General features: G+C 40.4%; 1 protein-coding gene across 1 annotated transcript in view; it reads right to left on the reverse strand.

Moving 5' to 3' along the window:
• Positions 1 to 17,714, reverse strand: part of FANCL (FA complementation group L) — an 83,400-nt gene that overhangs the window by 23,508 nt on the left and 42,178 nt on the right. Inside the window, exons 6-7 of the mRNA XM_063443741.1 lie at positions 12,330 to 12,426; positions 3,370 to 3,438 (exon numbers count right to left, since the gene is read on the reverse strand). Coding sequence (XP_063299811.1) covers positions 3,370 to 3,438; positions 12,330 to 12,426 — 166 coding nt within the window. The remainder of the gene's footprint in view (positions 1 to 3,369; positions 3,439 to 12,329; positions 12,427 to 17,714) is intronic.

Consider the following 17,714-nt stretch of genomic DNA (forward strand, 5'->3'; position numbering starts at 1 on the left):
AATGCTTCCACTGGATTCCCCATATTCAACTGAAAATGTAACTTATAATGAGTTCTCTACTTAAGTAGTCAAACCGTTTTAGAATGGGTCCGGGTGATGCTGTAGTAGGCAAGATGTTTGGAGTGAAACTTCAAATGCACCAAGCACAACACATGCGGTTTGTTTATTGTGTACCCCACAATGAGAATTCTATAATTACATTTTGTTACTTGATATACACCTCGAGAAGCATTCCCATTAGGGTGGGTTGCTGTTCAGTGCCTCCATCAAATAATTATTTAAAGTAAATCTGAGTGGAAACAGACTTTTAAGTGTCGTTTCAGCAGTAAGGTGGGATGAATGAGTTGAGGTTCTGAGAGGTGACCTGGTCAGAAATTAAAACCATGTGTTTTTATTTCCTGGTAGTGATATCCTGCCCTATTATTATTTTTATAAAAAACAAAAAAATTAGGTACTCACTATATACTTTAAGGTAGCAGTAAATCTTACAAGGATTCCCCAAAACCTTGTAGGAATAGAGACAGAAGACACATACAAAAAATAGATAACCGCGCCTTAAAATACAGTAATTTAATCACAGATAAAATTGGACCTTCTAACGCAGCCCAAATCCCGCACAAAAGGTACCAAACGGCACCACCAACGACAGTGAGAGAGCTGGGTCAAAAAAAAAAAAACAAGCCTGATAAACCCAGGCAGAGTGGAAACTTCGGAGACCTCTGGAAGCTGGCCCGCAGTACCATGGGCGCCAACATGGCTGACTACGCCGAAGACTGCTCAGACATTTCAGATGACTTCACTAGCGGAGCAGAAATACATTACTCACCCGTCTCGCTGGCTGCTCTGCTGACTCACCCATAAGCAGATGCGTCCCCAGTGACCACAGCGGTAATGAAAGAGCTGCTAGTGGGGCTACAGCTTACTGTACAGGCTGACATGGCCTAGATCCGCAAAGACCTACAGGGCCTGACAGGCCGTCTGAGCACTGTGGAAGAAGATTCCCACCGAAACAAGCACGACACAACACAGCTGCAACAAGCAGTGCACGAGCTACAACAGCAAAATCGCAAAACAGAACAGCGGTTTGCAGAGCTGGAAGACTAACGGCGTCAGAGGTACCGCATCTCATCAGGCGACTGATGTTGGCCCTCTTGCCCCCCTAGACAGGCCAAACAAGCAGTCCTGGGAGGGATGTTCCGCCTCCTCAGACGCGCCAAAGCTCCGACCACGGCGCCTGGTGCGTTTCCAGAGCCACGGAGACAGAGCAGTGGTGCTTCAAGCGATATGAAGCCAAGTCCCATATGTGCTGAGGAACATGCAGCTCATATTCTACTCAGATTTATCAGGACCGACTCTGGCCTGGCACCGCACAATAAAACCCTTCACAGGTCTCCTCCGTTTGCACAAAATCACCTACCAATGGAAGCATCCTCAAGCACTTTTAATCCACCACGGTAATACATCATTCAAGATTCAAAACATGCAAGGTGCCACGGACCTCCTGCCAACCCAGGGACTGCAACAGGACGCCATGTCCCCTGCGGTAGCAAGCAAGCCAGCGATACTTCCTACGGCACTGGAACCCCCGTTCATCCCCTGACGAGCTAAAGAGGAGGCCCAAACAGCGGTCACTACCTGACGGAGACCAGAACTCACCTCGTACCAGCCCTCTAATTGCACAGGTTAGCCAAATGGGGCGAGCAGAATGCCTCTTCCCAGAAAAACTATAGCAAAAAATATATAACCCACCAAATACTAGCCCAAGTGAGACACTAACCATCTATATCACATACATGGAATCCCCCTCACTCTCTCCCCACACACCCCGGGTTTATGGGGTAATCCTACAATACAGGAGGCAACAGAAGAGTGCCCATACCGCAGATAACATGCTCTCCACCTGCCCACGACCCGAAAACTAACCCACAACACCATTATACCGTTTAAGGTAACTCTTGCCTTAATGTCTATAACACCTTCAACCCCACCTGAGATATGGCCACACACCTAGGCATACTGGACTTATGACTAAGCGCTGGCACCCACTACCCAAAACCAAATTCCCTCAGCTCATGGCCTAATACTCAAATATGTTAGACACCCTGCCACTTATGCCATGTCAAGAATGTCTGATGTCATACATATGTCTATCTCATGTAACGATTTAACGCGGGAGCTATGACCCGAGTCAAAAATAAAGAATTAAAAAAAAAAAAAAACCCAACACAGCAATGTACAAAAATGAAGTCAAATATAAATCATATGTACATACTATTTTGTTAAAAGTGTATGAAGTCTTTGGCTGTTATACAGTGCATGGTATCTCAGAGAAAAAAGAAAAGTAAAAGAGACAATAATAGTGCAGTAGGTCTTTAACACAGTAAAGTAGAGTGCTATAGCAAAAACTCACTCACAATTTATAGAGCTACAAAGAGCTCTGCTGTGTAGGGCGTAGACGGTACAATCCCCTGTGTAGGGTGGTAGACTGTATCTGTGTATCGAATATATGAAGACAAAAATTGGAATATCCAGTAGTGCAATATGTATATAAAAGTGGTCGTGCATATATGAAAAGGTAGGTAGGTATCTTACTCACGTGAACTAGAGCATAGACCTGCTCTAGTATAAAGCGCTTTGGTAGTATGATTAAAAAAAAATAGTAAATATTATAAAAAATTAAACAAGTCAAAAACTGCAGTAAGTCCATTAGGATGTAGGGTGTTTAGATAATATACCCATTGCATCTCTATCTGGCCTAATTTTTTTTTTTTTAACTAGTTCCCCCACTCTCCAATTTTATTTTTTTTTACAGGCTGCATTATTTCCATTTCAACATATATTTTAAAATATATGTTTTTTAATCCTAGGTTTTTCCTCTATATGTTGTATATATGATATGTGTCACTCTTTTTGTGTATTATTTTATATGTGTATTATTATAGTTACTGCATGGTTTGCTTGCTGTACATATTGTACTTAATTTTTGTACATTACTGTGGTTTAAGGAGCGGTTATCCATTATTATTTTTGGCATTTATGTAGCACCAGCTTATTCCACAGCACTTTACAATATTATAAACGGGTGAAATTTTACAATAAATTCAATAATTACAAAATGTTACAGTAGTAATAGGTTGACGAGGACCCTGCTCAAACGAGCTTACAGTCTAGCATATTTATCAGCTTCTTTTGTAATCTGGTATACCTTTTCTTGTTAAATAATTACTTCTTACAAGAAGTTTAGTAAGTAGCAATTGTTGCCTGCAGAAAAGGATGAAATAATACTAGAGGCTCCCCGGTGTAAAAGGTACAACAACTTATTAAATACATAATTTACATTACTTTTTTCTCTCAAATACAAATACTTACCTTCGGTGTCCATGAGATGGCAAATGGAACTGGTAGTTCTATACTGCAATCAGGGGCCTCATTAGGATACTAAAGAAAAGAATAAAACAATGATGAATCCTTAATGGTATACATAATGGTATACTAAAAATAATAAAAATAGGGTCTTGGGCAATAAAACTTTTGAACGCAGAGAGCAAGGGGAAAAAATATAATATAGAATAAAAGCAATGACACACAGGTATATACAGTCTATTGCTGGCATTGAACACATTTAAACAGTCAGTATAAACCTGGGTTTCCTGGATGGTGAGAGTAAATTGGAGCAGTTTTATACTCCAGATTTGGATTATTGATTCTGATACAGAAAGAACCTTTTATAAAGGTATTTTACAGATATATACTACCTGAAATGTATTAAAGGAGCACTATAGTGCCAGGAAAACAAACTCGTCATTAGGCCCCTCCCGCTGGGCTGAATGGGTTAAAACCTCTTAAGCCACTTACCTTTCTCCAGCGCCGGGCTCCCTCTGTGCTGGGGAACTCTCCACCCCATGCCAACGTCAGATCCGAATGCGCATGCGCGGCAAGAGCCGCCCGCGCATTCAAACAGCCCATATGAAGGCATTACTCAATGCTTTCCTATGGACGTCCAGCGTCTTCTCACTGTGATTTTCACAGTGAGAATCGCAGAAGTGCCTCTAGCAGCTGTCCGTGAGACAGCCACTAGAGGCTGTATTAACCCTCAGTGAAATGAGGGTTAATGTTTTCAGCTGCAGGGTTAAAACTAGAGGTACCTGGCACCCAGACCACTTCATTGAGCTGAAGTGGTCTGGATGCCTATAGTGGTCCTTCAAGCTCAACTATAATTGTCTTCTCTACAATCTATCACTTTTCACTACTAATTATATTGGATACATTTTTATTACAATAATTTGAGGTGCTCTACCAACACAAAAACAGTCATATTTATGAAATACACCAATCATTTTCTGGATTGGTTCTAAACCTTCTTTGTACCCTGATTTATAGTATGGCATTAAAGAACCATGTTTCAGTAAACCTATTCTAACAAAAAAGGTTGTCTAATTCATACATTCTTTCTATATTCAAAGAAACTTTATTTCAATCCTATAGTATGCATAGTGTGCTTGACCCAGGAGAACTTATTTTACTGAACAAAGGCTTTCTTATACACGGCATCGGCAACAAGGCAATGCTGCAGGCCTGGGGCCTTCTCCACGTCATACATTGTTGGCTCTACGGTTCCAGAGTTGGACTACCTGAGCCCAGGAAACATTGCACAGATGGCGGATGCCTGCAATACACAAATGAGAAGATCCATAAAAAGCCTCAGGTCAGTGCTCAGACTGATGTGCGAGACATAGGCACTCTCTTCCAGCGCCATGTGTATTACAAAATTGCTGTTCATGATGGTCAGGAGGTCAGTACCTCACAACCCACAACTAGGCAATCAGCCCCATTTAGCCCACCACCATCATCAACATGCATGCCTGCACAACAGGGGGACCCTTGTAGTATAGCTCCTGCTACTAAATAGGACATTTAATATCTCCTGTAGGACATCAAACTGCTATTGGTGGCAGATATTGCGGTGGTAAAAGCAGATGTCCAAAAAGTTACTAACAGAGGTCAAGGCCACTGAGGCAGATGTCTTAAACAATCGTCAAAGTCTGACTGCACGAACAGAAAACAAGCAACAGCTCAGCCCAACACACTAATCACAATGCAAGTGGCTTTTCTGGATGACTGCTGAAAGGCGCCACAACATAAAGCTCAGAGGAATCCCTGATGCAATCACGATGAATGAATTGCTGCATAACTTACATTGCCTAATGGCATCAATACTCCCTCCAAACCATGCCGAGAAGATCATTGGATGGGGCCTGTCGCATAAATAAGTCCTCATTAGCACAATCATCAGCCACACGTGGCGTCATTGCAACAGAAACATCAAATTTCTGTTGCAATGATTTAAATGGCAAAACACCTTACTCGTTTGAATTATGAAATCTTACTATATACCACTATATAACCTCACTAGAGCCACACTTCAGTGGAGAAGATCACTACAACCAGTGACTCAACAGTTCAGCAGAGAAGCTAACATGGAGTACAGATGGTCACCACCTCTCTCTGTCACTCATAATAAAACCGTCCACAAAATTGTTTCTATAAAGGAAACTTCTATCTTCCGTAAATCACTGGGACTCCCAACGCTGTCGCTGACAGCCAATGGTCCTACATCTCATCACTCCTTGGATCCAGCAAGCCTAGTCCCCTTCTTACCCAGAGGTGGAGAAGACTCGCGCGCAGGGACATGAGCAAGCAAGAACAGGAGACCGTAGACCCCCAAACAGACCGCCGTTATATTCTTGATTCACAATTATTTCCCTTTTTTGTTTTTCTTCTGTTTTATTTTTTAGTTACCTCTCTTCTTGTATACCCTGTGTTTCACTGTCAGCTTTGTAGCTGAAAAGTTTGTTAAGTCCAAGCCGCCATCCACGGCAATTACCCATCCGCCACCCAACTTGGTTAGGGTTACCAAATCCCAGTGGAGCTTGAGATGTGATCTTAAAGTATCCCATGTGATCCAATTATCCTAACTGCTGCTCCATTTATTTCCTTTTAGTATAATCATTTTTTATATCTCAAGCTCAAGATTCCATTAGAATATTTAAGTGTAACTTCTTATTTATTCTACCACACTTAGGAATAGGCAGAGCATAAAGAACATAGTATCTATTCTGTATTGTGTTTATTATATATTTTTTGTGAATTATCAAGTAATTCATATGCACTCATTTTCTTATTACCCTACAAAAAAGAAAAACTGATGGCTCAATCACTTGTAAATTGTTGTTGACTAATGTTGATTGCCAATGCATATTATGACTAACATGTATGTTCCATATATATCTCAATAAAAAAAACCAAAAACAAACAGTGGATACCTTAAGTAGCAGAAATCCGTAAAAATTGAGCTTTGACAGAAGCCCTTTACGGAGATTGGAGGTATTCAACACTACTTGGCTCCATTGGCTAGGCTTTGTATCAAAAACAAGTGCAAATTAAGATAAGTGATTTTTATCCTTCATATTCCTTTTGTGTACTAGATTTCAATACCTTCACGACACCCTTGAGAAGATGTGACAAACTGCCATTTGCCACTGGGCATTGGAGAGGACTGATTGCTAGTCTCCTGCCCTGCGACTATGGCCCTGGGATGTATTGCCCTTTAAGAACTGATTTGGGCTTATGGACTTTTATTGTACAGTGCTGGCCCTTTTAAAAACAGTGTGGAAACTTTTTGGACACTTTTTCTTCCCCTTTAAATCCCTGGGAAGGTGAGGCTCTTCCCCTCCCCCAGCTCCATTGTTCTCCAGTAGGGCGTTGTTCCAGGGACATTGCCAGACCAGTGGGAACTGGTTTGGGCAGGAAAAGCCATGCTTGCAAGTGATAATAAAGGGACCTCAACCTAACTTTTTAACCCCTGGACGGATTCATGTGATTTTTACATATGTTGCTCTAAGTTATGCTGATCACAGAAATATAAGTATTTGTATGTGATGTAAAATCAGGGAGTTATAAAAATGTATAAAAAGTATGATTTTTCAGCTTGGCGATAATTGAGTAGATACAGTAAGAAACTCAATTATCTCCCAAGCAGAGGGGAGGAGATGTATGGGAGTGCTTGTACTGTATACTATGTTGGTTGTTCTGTAAACCCCTGTGGGCGGTCCTGTATGTGTTGAACCTGCATAAAAGAAGGCCCTTTGGTGCCAAGTAAACAGAGTTCTTCTTGACCCTCAACACGTAGTCTTGTCTCGTGATTGGAGGGGACAGCTATATTCACACTGGGGATTGCTATGCGCTGCATACTCCCTTGAGCTTTAATCACTTCGCTCTTTTGAGAGCTTGCTCCTGTTACGCTCTCCTTGGAGGAGGGGTCTTCCCCCACACGGTCCTGGATGCTGGAGGTTCATACAGGGTGGAAGGAAGACGGCGAGACTCCAGTTAAGCTACGGCGGTTGTGGAGTCTGCGGTGGTTGTGGTGTCTGCTGCAGTGCTTGGAGTCCTCAGGAAGCACTAGGAGCATCCGTCAACGGAAGGTGTCCATTACAGAAGACATCTCCTTTCTCGCTCTGTTCTCTACTCTCTTTTCTTCTGGTTTTCTGCTCTCCTTTCCTTTTTTCCTTCTAACTTCTGAAACTCTTTGAGCATGTTTTCAGCTACCTTCTTAGACTTTTGATATCTCCCTCTTTGAGGTTTCCCCACCAATGGTGCTCACGGAACGAATCTTGTCTTGTAAATGTGTACCTTCCTTAATTATTATGCTTAACTTTTACAGAATGCTTTATATTGAAGAATCATTGTCGTCTACTGGTGATATTTACACCTGATTATAGTTACCTGTTTCTGTTCTTTGAAATCTGAATAGAGAATGTTTTTAAAAGATAAATAAATACATAATAGCATTTGTGTGTGTGTGTGTGTGTGTGTGTCTGTTCCACTAACTGAGCACTTTGAAAATTAGAAGGCAAACAAATGGTTTTTTTTCACTTTTAAAGGATATAGTATATAGGATATTATCCTATTCATTTTTTATGTGAGAGTTTTGTTGGCTCATAAAAAAAAAAAAAACCCCAAAAAAACTTTTTACTGCTATTTTACTAGTTGGTATCACATGAACATTAAACATAATTAGAATCCTAATGCAAAATACAGAAAATAATCTGATTTTGGATTTTGAGGCTTGAAGTCTCCTTCCTTCAGTAATTTAACAGTAAGAGATTTTTTTTTTTTTTTGCCTGTTTGCAGAAATACATTTTACTTAATAGAGCAAAATGTAAAAGCCTGAAAGAGAAACCTGCTATTTTACATTTTGTGCTAGGATTATTACTGGTAAAAAAAAATAAAAAAAAAAATAGTTGTTTTTTAAATTAAACACAAGACCAAGATTACATGTGCGCTAGCACAAATATCCTTACCCCGTTATATGTGTCTTCTCTTGGGCACAGATAAGAGCTGAAAAATTGAACTAGTTAGCTTTGTGAGCTTAGGGGACTTTAAGTGGCTAGAGGCAAGAAAGGGTATTATTAAAAAGTCACAAACAGTTCAGAAAACCTTGAATTAAATAATGAGAGGCACAACATTAATGCTGGCACGTTAGCGTCTTCATTTAATGTACCAGATGCTTCTTTATTTATCACTTTGAAGTGCACATTATAGACAACACAAATACTGCTTTCTTTAATACCTGCATCTAGATGCTGATGGGAATGTTACATTTAACAGGAAAAACATCCAATATTAGGTTACTTAAAGCATTCTAAGGATCTCATTGTAGTCTATTTCAGGCTAGCAGAGCTCTGTTTCACCAACTTAATGATGTAGGGTAAAATTAAAAAGATACCTTCCGAGGAAGAAAGTACATACTAATCCCCTTTATAGCATTGCTTAACAGACTAGTAAGTGAAACAGTAATTTCACCAACTGTGAAATGGCTTTAAAAGAAAACAATTCTTCAGACAATTTACTTAATAACTTAAGCTCCAAGATGTTCCAGTATGTCCATCCCCCCATGACGGCATACAATCATTAAATGTACCATCATTTAAATATGTATGAAAAAAAACATAGAAAATTAAGTTTCTTTCAGTGTCTGTGAAAAACAGAACAATAAATTCCTATTTTTAAATTGTTTGGATTAAATTTTGCCAGTATATGTTTTGTTTATTTTTGCCATGAGCGGTGAGGAACATTTTCTGTACATTTGTAAAATTACCATTAAAAAAATGTTATTGCATTTGCAATTTCTTAAAGAAAAGTCATAAGGCATGGTTTGCACTATCCTTTTTTAAATCGTTATGTTTAAAGTAGCCATTAAGTGATGTTTTTTCTCTCTAAGTTAATACATTTTCACACAAAAAAAAATGCCAAGAATTGACTGACAGTATGAAACCACTATTAAAGGACCACTCTAGGCACCCAGACCACTTCAGCTTAATGAAGTGGTCTGGGTGCCAGGTCCAGCTAGGGTTAACCCATTTTTTTTTATAAACATAGCAGTTTCAGAGAAACTGCTATGTTTATAAATGGGTTAAGCCTTACCCCAAAGCCTCTAGCGGCTGTCTCATTGACAGCCGCTAGAGGCGCTTGCGTGATTCTCACTGTGAAAATCACAGTGAGAGCACGCAAGCGTCCATAGGAAAGCATTGATAATGCCTTCCTATGCGACCGGCTGAATGCGCGCGCAGCTCTTGCCGCGTGTGCGCATTCAGCCGACGGGGCGGAACGGAGGAGGATCGGAGGCAGAGAGCTCCCCGCCCAGCGCTGGAAAAGGGTAAGTTTTACCCCTTTTCCTCTTTCCAGAGCCGGGCGGGAGGGGGACCCTGAGGGTGGGGGCACCCCCAGGACACTATAGTGCCAGGAAAACAAGTATGCTTTCCTGGCACTATAGTGGTCCTTTAAACACTGCATTGAGATTTCACGAAAATAGAATATAATCAAAAGATTATGGAATGAACTCACAGATTTTTGGCAAAATGTGGTTCTTAGATTACCCAGTGCCTGTCGTATTTTGCTAACAAATACATTCTTCTGCAATGCATAATAGATGCTTATGATGTCTCCCTGACTATGTATGAGCAGATTTATGAAAGCTCTCCTGTTCCACATGCAAAAATGTGACAATGCAGCTTAATAAGCATGTGGCCCACAATGTAAACAATCTGCAAATTATAACATGCTAAAGGCAAAAATACAATAAATTGATATACACACACACACGCGCTCTATCTCACAAGAGTGAGTACAACCCTCACATTTTTGTAAATATTTTTATATATTTTCATGTGACAACACTGAAGAAATGACACTCTGCTACAAAAGTAGTAAGTGTTCAGCCTTTATAAGAGTGTAAATTTGCGGTTCCCCTCAAAATAACTCAACACACAACCATCAATGTCTAAACCGTAGGCAACAAAAGCGAGTTCACCCCTAAGTGGAAATGTCCAAATTCCCTCCCCGGTGTCATGTGACTCGTTAGTGTTACAAGGTCTCAGGTGTGAATGGGGAGCAGGTGTGTTAAGTTTGGTGTCATCGCTCTCACAATCTCTTATACTGGTCACTGGAAGTTCAACATGGCACCTCATGGCAAAGAACTCTCCGAGGATCTGAAAAAAAGAATTGTTGCTCTACAAAAAGATGGCCTAGGGCTGGGCTATAGGAAGATTGCCAAGACCCTAAAACTGAACTGCGGCACGGTGGACAAGACCATACAGCGGTCTCACAGGACAGGTTCCACTCAGAACAGGCCTTGCGAGTGCACGTGCTCAGCGTCATATCTAGAGGTTGTCTTTGGGAAATAGACATATGAGTGCTGCCAGCATTGCTGCCGAGGTTGAAGGAGTGGGGGGGGAGGTCAGCCTGTCAGTGCTCAGACATTATGTCGCACACTGCATCAAATTGGTCTGCATGGCTGTCGTCCCAGAAGGAAGCCTCTTCTAAAGATGATGCACAAGAAAGCCTGCAAACAGTTTGCTGAAGACAAGCAGACTAAGGACATGGATTACTGGAACCATGTCCTGTGGTCCGATGAGACCAAGATACACTTTTTTGGTTCAGATGGTGTCAAGCGTGTGTGGCAGCAACCAGATGAGGAGTACAAAGACAAGTGTGTCTTGCCTAAAGTCAAGCATGGTGGTGGAAGTGTCATGGTCTTGGCCCTCATAAGTGCTGCCGGCACTGGGGAGCTACAGTTCATTGAGGGAACCATGAATGCCAACATGTACTGTGACATAATGAAGCAGAGCATGAACTCCATCCTTCGGAAAATGGGCCGCAGGGCAGTATTCCAACATGATAACGACCCCAAAAAAACCTCCAAGATGACCACTGCCTTGCTAAAGAAGCTGAAGGTAAAGGTGATTGGCTGACCAAGCATGTCTCCAGACCTAAACCCTATTGAGCATCTATGGGGCATCCTCAAACGGAAGGTGGGGGGTGTTCAAGGTATCCAACATCCACACGTTCCGTGATGTCGTCATGGAGGATGACTCCAGTGACAACCTGTGAGGCTCTGGTGAACTCCATGCCCATGAGGGTTAAGGCAGTGCTGTAAAATAATGGTGGCCACACAAAATATTGACACTTTGGGCCCAATTTGGACATTTCCACTTAGAGGTGTACTCACTTTTGCTGCCAATGGTCTAGACACTAATGGCTGTGTGTTGTAATTTTTAGGGGACAGCAAATTTACAACAGTTATACAGGCTGTACACGTACTACTTTAGATTAACATTGTAGCAGAGTGTCATTTCTTCAGTATTGTCACTTGAAAAACTATAATAAAATATTTACAAAAATGTGAGGGGTGTACTCACTTTTGTGTGTATATATATATATATATATATATATATATATATATATATATATATATACACACACACACACACACACACACACACACATATATACACAGTGGTACCTTGGTTTACAAACGCCTCAATTAACATCCACTGATATAATGCCTCGGTTTGCATTTTTTTTTCGCAATACAAAGCAAATTTGCCCAGAATGCATTGGGCTTGGGAGGTTTATAGCACCACCCCCTGTGCATGCTAGAGTCTGTGGATAGCACGTGGCGTAGAGTGTGGAGGTGTTGGAGTGGCTTTTGCATCGAGTTTTGTAGCCATTCTGGAATTTTTTGGCAGTGGTTTTGGGACTTTTTTGGTGCATTTCTCAAGCAGTGGAAAGGTAGGGAGCTGAGCTTTGTCGTTTGCATGGCTTTTACTGTATATGTTCCGCATTGTGGGTTGGTTTCCATGCCAGCTCATTTTTACTTTTTTTTCTGACCTCCAGAACGGATTAATTGGTTTTCAATGCATTCCTATGGGAAACCTCGTTTCGGTTTACACATTTTTAAGAAACAGATTTTTTTTTTCCCTTCTACTTACCTTTGCATTTAACTTTAATTTGATTAGGTGTTCTCGACCACAAGAATCTTCAATTTTTAAGTTGATGGTGCTGAAGTCCGTGTCTACAAACAATAATCTGTGAAAATATAAAAAAACATGCAGGGCAAAAATGAAATTTAGATTGCTACTGCATTAGTTACTTTTTCTACATATTAATCATCTGATTCCGTCAAATTACACTTTGTTATCCTTTTCAGTCAATGTTTGTAGCGCGCTGAGTAATTTGTTGGCGGTAGAATAATTACAGTAGCAATAATGATAGTCGCAATAATAATAGCAGCAACAGGACTGTAGCGTAGTCTTATAAGGCATGACACTCCTTCAGACATTGCGGATTTAGTATGGCTAATACATGATATGCTGCTTAATGCAGTCGTATATCTCAGGTTTATTTACAACCCTTGTCAGGAATCACGCTGTGGTCAGTAAGCACTGCCTCAGTTTTCCATTCTTGAGATATTTGGCAATAGCAGCAGGTTCATGTCTGCATTTACTAACGCTCACATTAAACTTCCTGACAGTCTTTGATCCATTTATGTACAGGAATATAATTTCTCAGTTTACTTTGCCACCCACTACACGTTGTCTTACTTCTAAGAATATTTCTGCAAAGGTTCTATGCTCATATTTGATTAATGTACTGTAAGTAATCAAACATATTTCAACTGTAAATAAATACAAACATTACGCACTATATAAAATACATACATTGTATAACCACATTGGACTAACAAGAAGTAAGCCATTTTATTAAGTCTTGCATGGAATATTTTTTTCTAAAGGTTATACAAGAGACAATATTTTACTTTTTGAAATAACTAAATGTGACAAAAATTTGAGATAGTTAGATTTTTTTTTTTTTTTTTAAGTATCTTCTGTAGGTTTCTCTGAGTGTTTATAAAAACTATGTTAAAGAAAAAAGAAAAAACTCTATTACCAAGCCACACAAAAGTTTACAAAATAAATCTAAGTAGAGATACGAGAAGAATCTAGCCTGTTCTTAGCAACTTCATGAGAAATGTTCTGCATCAATTTTGCTATTTTCACATCAATACAAAAGGAGGTCATATCATAAAGATCACCCACTGAGACATATTCCAATAACTACAAATCTCTATGTGGAAATTCTTTAAGAGGCCATTTAGCAGGATATTTTCTTAATCAATGTAAAGATTGTCGAGAGAACATCAGTATGAACAATTACATCTGTGGGAAGTCCGAGCTAGAGACAGGTGTCTTTTTTATAAAAAAAAAAAAAAAAGAAAAGAAAAAAACAACATTATAAAATAAAATATGGTGTAACAGTTATGTTTCGTTTTAAAGCATGTATACATCTAAGAAAATTTAAAGGAAAGGACCGAAAGATGCACAATATGGCTTCTCTTAACATATTCCCTGACAACAGTCATCATATGAACGTATGGGTGCTTCAGTAGTTAAAATAAAAAATAAATAAAAATAATAATAATTAAGGTAACACTAGACGTGTTTCATTCATATAAGCAGTAATTACCCCAGATATTCACTTCTGGCTCTTTTTTCCCCTCTAAATTTATCTTGCCCAGTCACTTAACAGGAAGTTTCTGCACTTCTTTTATCTTCTTGCTTCATTGTCTACACCCATTGATCCCATTTCTTTACACCGTATATTTTTTTCCCTTCAGACCCCAATTCACATCTGCAACTTTCTCTGGTATGAATTCCTCTCAAGTACAGGTTTCAATTATGGGCCTAATTCCTATTATCTCTTTATGCTGTGTCTCCCAGCCCCATTATGAGATATTTTTTATATATACATACATACATTATATATATATATAATAGTACTGAAATCCAAAATATCTCATAATGTGGCTGTGTGTATATGTGTCAGGATCCTATCCTGGCAAACAAGACTTTTTGTTCTGTTCCTTTAATAACCAAGTTCCTGCACTGATTTTATTTTCCACTAGTGGCCTCCCTAACCACTAGCACAGAGATTTCCATCTCATCCTCACCTGCCTGGACGAATTCAGATCCTATAAAAAGGTTACACCCAACTCACCTCATGGCCTTGACATTGAAGTTGAGTATTGCCTGAAAGACTTCATATCCTGGCTCCTGTGTTATAACCTGTGGACTTACCTTATTGGTTTTATGACCTGCTTTACTCACTGCAACGGACCACCAGGCACCCCGACTGGGTGTCTCTGCCAATCACTGCTTCCTAGTCGCCTTGAGTACCATAAGCACCGCACCAGACCACATAAGCACCGTAGCCCCTTAGCTGCCGCAGCTTGACTGGGGTCACGCTGTCCCCCACCCACCCTAGACCTAAGGGTCCAGCTTCCAGTGGGTGGACCTCTCCTCCTCCAGAGAGTATAGCAGGTCTGTCTGTGAAGCTCTTACAAGAGCTAGTGATTATAGCCAGTATGGTAATCCGAAGCAGGTATAGCTGTTCCCTACAAACACGAGACGAGGCTGCATGTTGAGGGTGAAGTGGACTGATTTTAATGGGACCACACTTGGCCTTTTATGACAGTCCCCATGCAAGGGGCACTCCCCCCTGGATCTGAGTAAACCACAGCAGAAACAAAACACATAATTACATTGGCTCTCAGATCCAGTACAAGGCCATACATAAACAGATAATTCCCAAACACCCCAGAATTGCCCCAAAGACACATAAAACCCCACAGTTACATCCCCTGATAGCCCTGATCTCGGTGACCAACATATCCAAAAATCACCCAGTTCAGGAATTTGCTGAAAGTCATTTGACTGACAGCAGGCATGGTCCCATGCCCAGAACCATTCCAGAGAATCAGGGCTTGCGGTCGGTCTAGTTCGGTAGTTTGAAAACAAACAAACTACCGAACAGAGTCAATAGTCTTACCCTGGAGCTTGTTCCCCTCATCCAGACGAATTATTTCACCGAACAGTGCCCTTCTAAGCTGTATAGAACCGAACGCAGGCGATGATGGAAGTCCAGCGGTGTTCGGGAGTTTCTGTGTCTAATTTTAGTTCCATGAGATTCATGCCCAAACACTGCTGCCTGCGTTCATGTGAACAAGATGGCCGCCACCTCGTGGTTGCCCAAAGGAATTGCGGCCACCCAGACGAACAATTAGAACACTGCGATGAGAAACGTTCCAAGTTGTTAATAGGTGTTAACAAGCTCCAGGATGATCTCTGGTTCGTGGGGTTGTTCGGTAACTGAACCATATAATCTCAATTGCATGAACAGAGTCTTTTTAACATATTTTAGCCAGGTCATAGTCCTGGGGCAAGAGGCTGGCGAGCAGGCCCCCTTCAAGAACTAGTGGTGAGGTTCTGTTCGCCACATATCTTCCCTCCCAAGGGAAGACTAACCAGGTACCTGACCTCCTGTCGGTCGGTACCTGAGTTAGTCGAGTAGCCCACCCATAAGTCTCTCGGTTGCTCTCCGGCTTGCAGCTAGGGTTACTCGGTGGGCAGAGACCAGCGGTACTCTGCCCCGCAGCCAGCGTTACAGCTGGGTAGTTGAGAGGGTCGCCAGGTCCTAGATTAAGGACAAGGGGAGGGACTCCAATTCATTATTACTTTGTTGCTACCTGCATTACTCCTACATTGGATTTACAAATATTCCAGATTATACTGGCATCTATCATAAAATACCTGTTACTACAGTACAACCTCTAATCCAAAGAGACTGAACAACTAAAAACCTATATAGGTAATCTTTATATTTCTGTCTAGTTCTGTTTAGTTGTTTGTTTTCCTGTAACTTATTATCTCATTAATAGGTTTTCATTCTCTTGCTTTATCTTTTTCTCTTATAGGTTTCCCTGTTTCTTTATATCCTGTTCTGGGGCATATTGCCTAAATCAGGTTCTCTCTCAAGATTGTACCTATAATTCCTGTTATAAGTTTATCTTCAAACTCCTACCTATAACTTCATTTATAGGTTATTCTCACCTGTAATCTGTTATTCTGTTCTGTTTTCTGGCTTTCCCATTCCTATAATTTCTATTTTAGGATATCCTATGTCCAAGATAAAAAACAAAACAAAACAAAAACAAACAAGACCCTGAAGTTAACCCCAGTTTCAGTCTCATCCCTGACCTGCACAAGATCATGACAGAATTTCAAGGCCTGAAAACGGAGACTAAGGGGTTAACAGGTGTTCTGACGATTATTGCGGAGTGTCTCTTGGAACTGTCTCATATTTGCTTCAATCAAGCCCCTGTGAATCACCTAAGAAAAAGACTAAACAGTATCTCCGTCCAGGAAAAGCAGGAAACGAGAACCGCTTACAAAACTTGAAATGGACAAAAGACGGCAAGAGGATTCATGCTTTTATTGTGGAGAAAAAGGGCACATAATCACATACTTCCAAAGATGACCTCCTAAACCTCCTGCAGTCGCTGAACCGAAGATAAAGACCACAGAAACAAGCACTCCTATATACAAAGACACTAACTACAGTACGTCTGATCTATGTAAAGCAGAAATACCTACCTCAGATGATTCCCTAGCATCTTATGATTCAGATGAGGGATCTGTAGAGATGGACTACAATACTCCGCCCTCAGATAGCATGCGTTCAGAGGATAAAATCATGAGCCAATATCCTGAACCTATGGTGGTTACTATGACTACTATTCCCATCAGTCAGTCAACAGTAAAAAAAAAAAAAAAAAAGAATACTGCTAAACATCCCTTGGGTGCCCCTGGTCTTTTAAAAGCCAGTGATGGTACTATCATATCAAGAGAAGACCTCAAGAGAAATGAAAGTTTTCTGGATTTTAGGGGGAATAGGAAAACTAAAACCCCTGAGAGATCCAATAATCAAGAACCTAATCACTCTTCAATTCAACCAGCTACTATAGGAATAATGATGAAAACATCCAATGAACCTCTCTCTTCACTTATAAAGAATACTACTAAACATCACTTGGGTGCCTGTAAAAGCCAGCGATGGTACTATAATACCAAAAGAAAACTCAACAGATATGAACAATATCTGGTTGAGAAGAGATTTGGGGAATCTAATCCCTTAAAGATATCCTACAATCAAGACCCTATCTACTCTATAGTACAACCAGCTACCAAAGGTATAATGATGACTACATCAAAAGAACACAACTCTACACTACAGATTCATGGAAAAGAAAATTCCATATCTGAGGATATACCACCTGACTGCATCAGAGCCTCAAACGGTACTATTGTATGTCGAAATAAACTACACATGTTTTTGAGGAGATGCTAAAAGACAGAGAAAAGAATAAAAAAAAACCAAAGAATAAATAAAGAACTCCATTGACTCAGATAATATAATCTTCTCTGTTTAATTGGACGGTTGGTCTCTTTCGGGAGTATAAAATACAATAAAACCATGAT

This window comes from Pelobates fuscus, chromosome 2, assembly GCF_036172605.1.
Source record: "Pelobates fuscus isolate aPelFus1 chromosome 2, aPelFus1.pri, whole genome shotgun sequence".
NCBI lineage: Eukaryota > Metazoa > Chordata > Amphibia > Anura > Pelobatidae > Pelobates > Pelobates fuscus.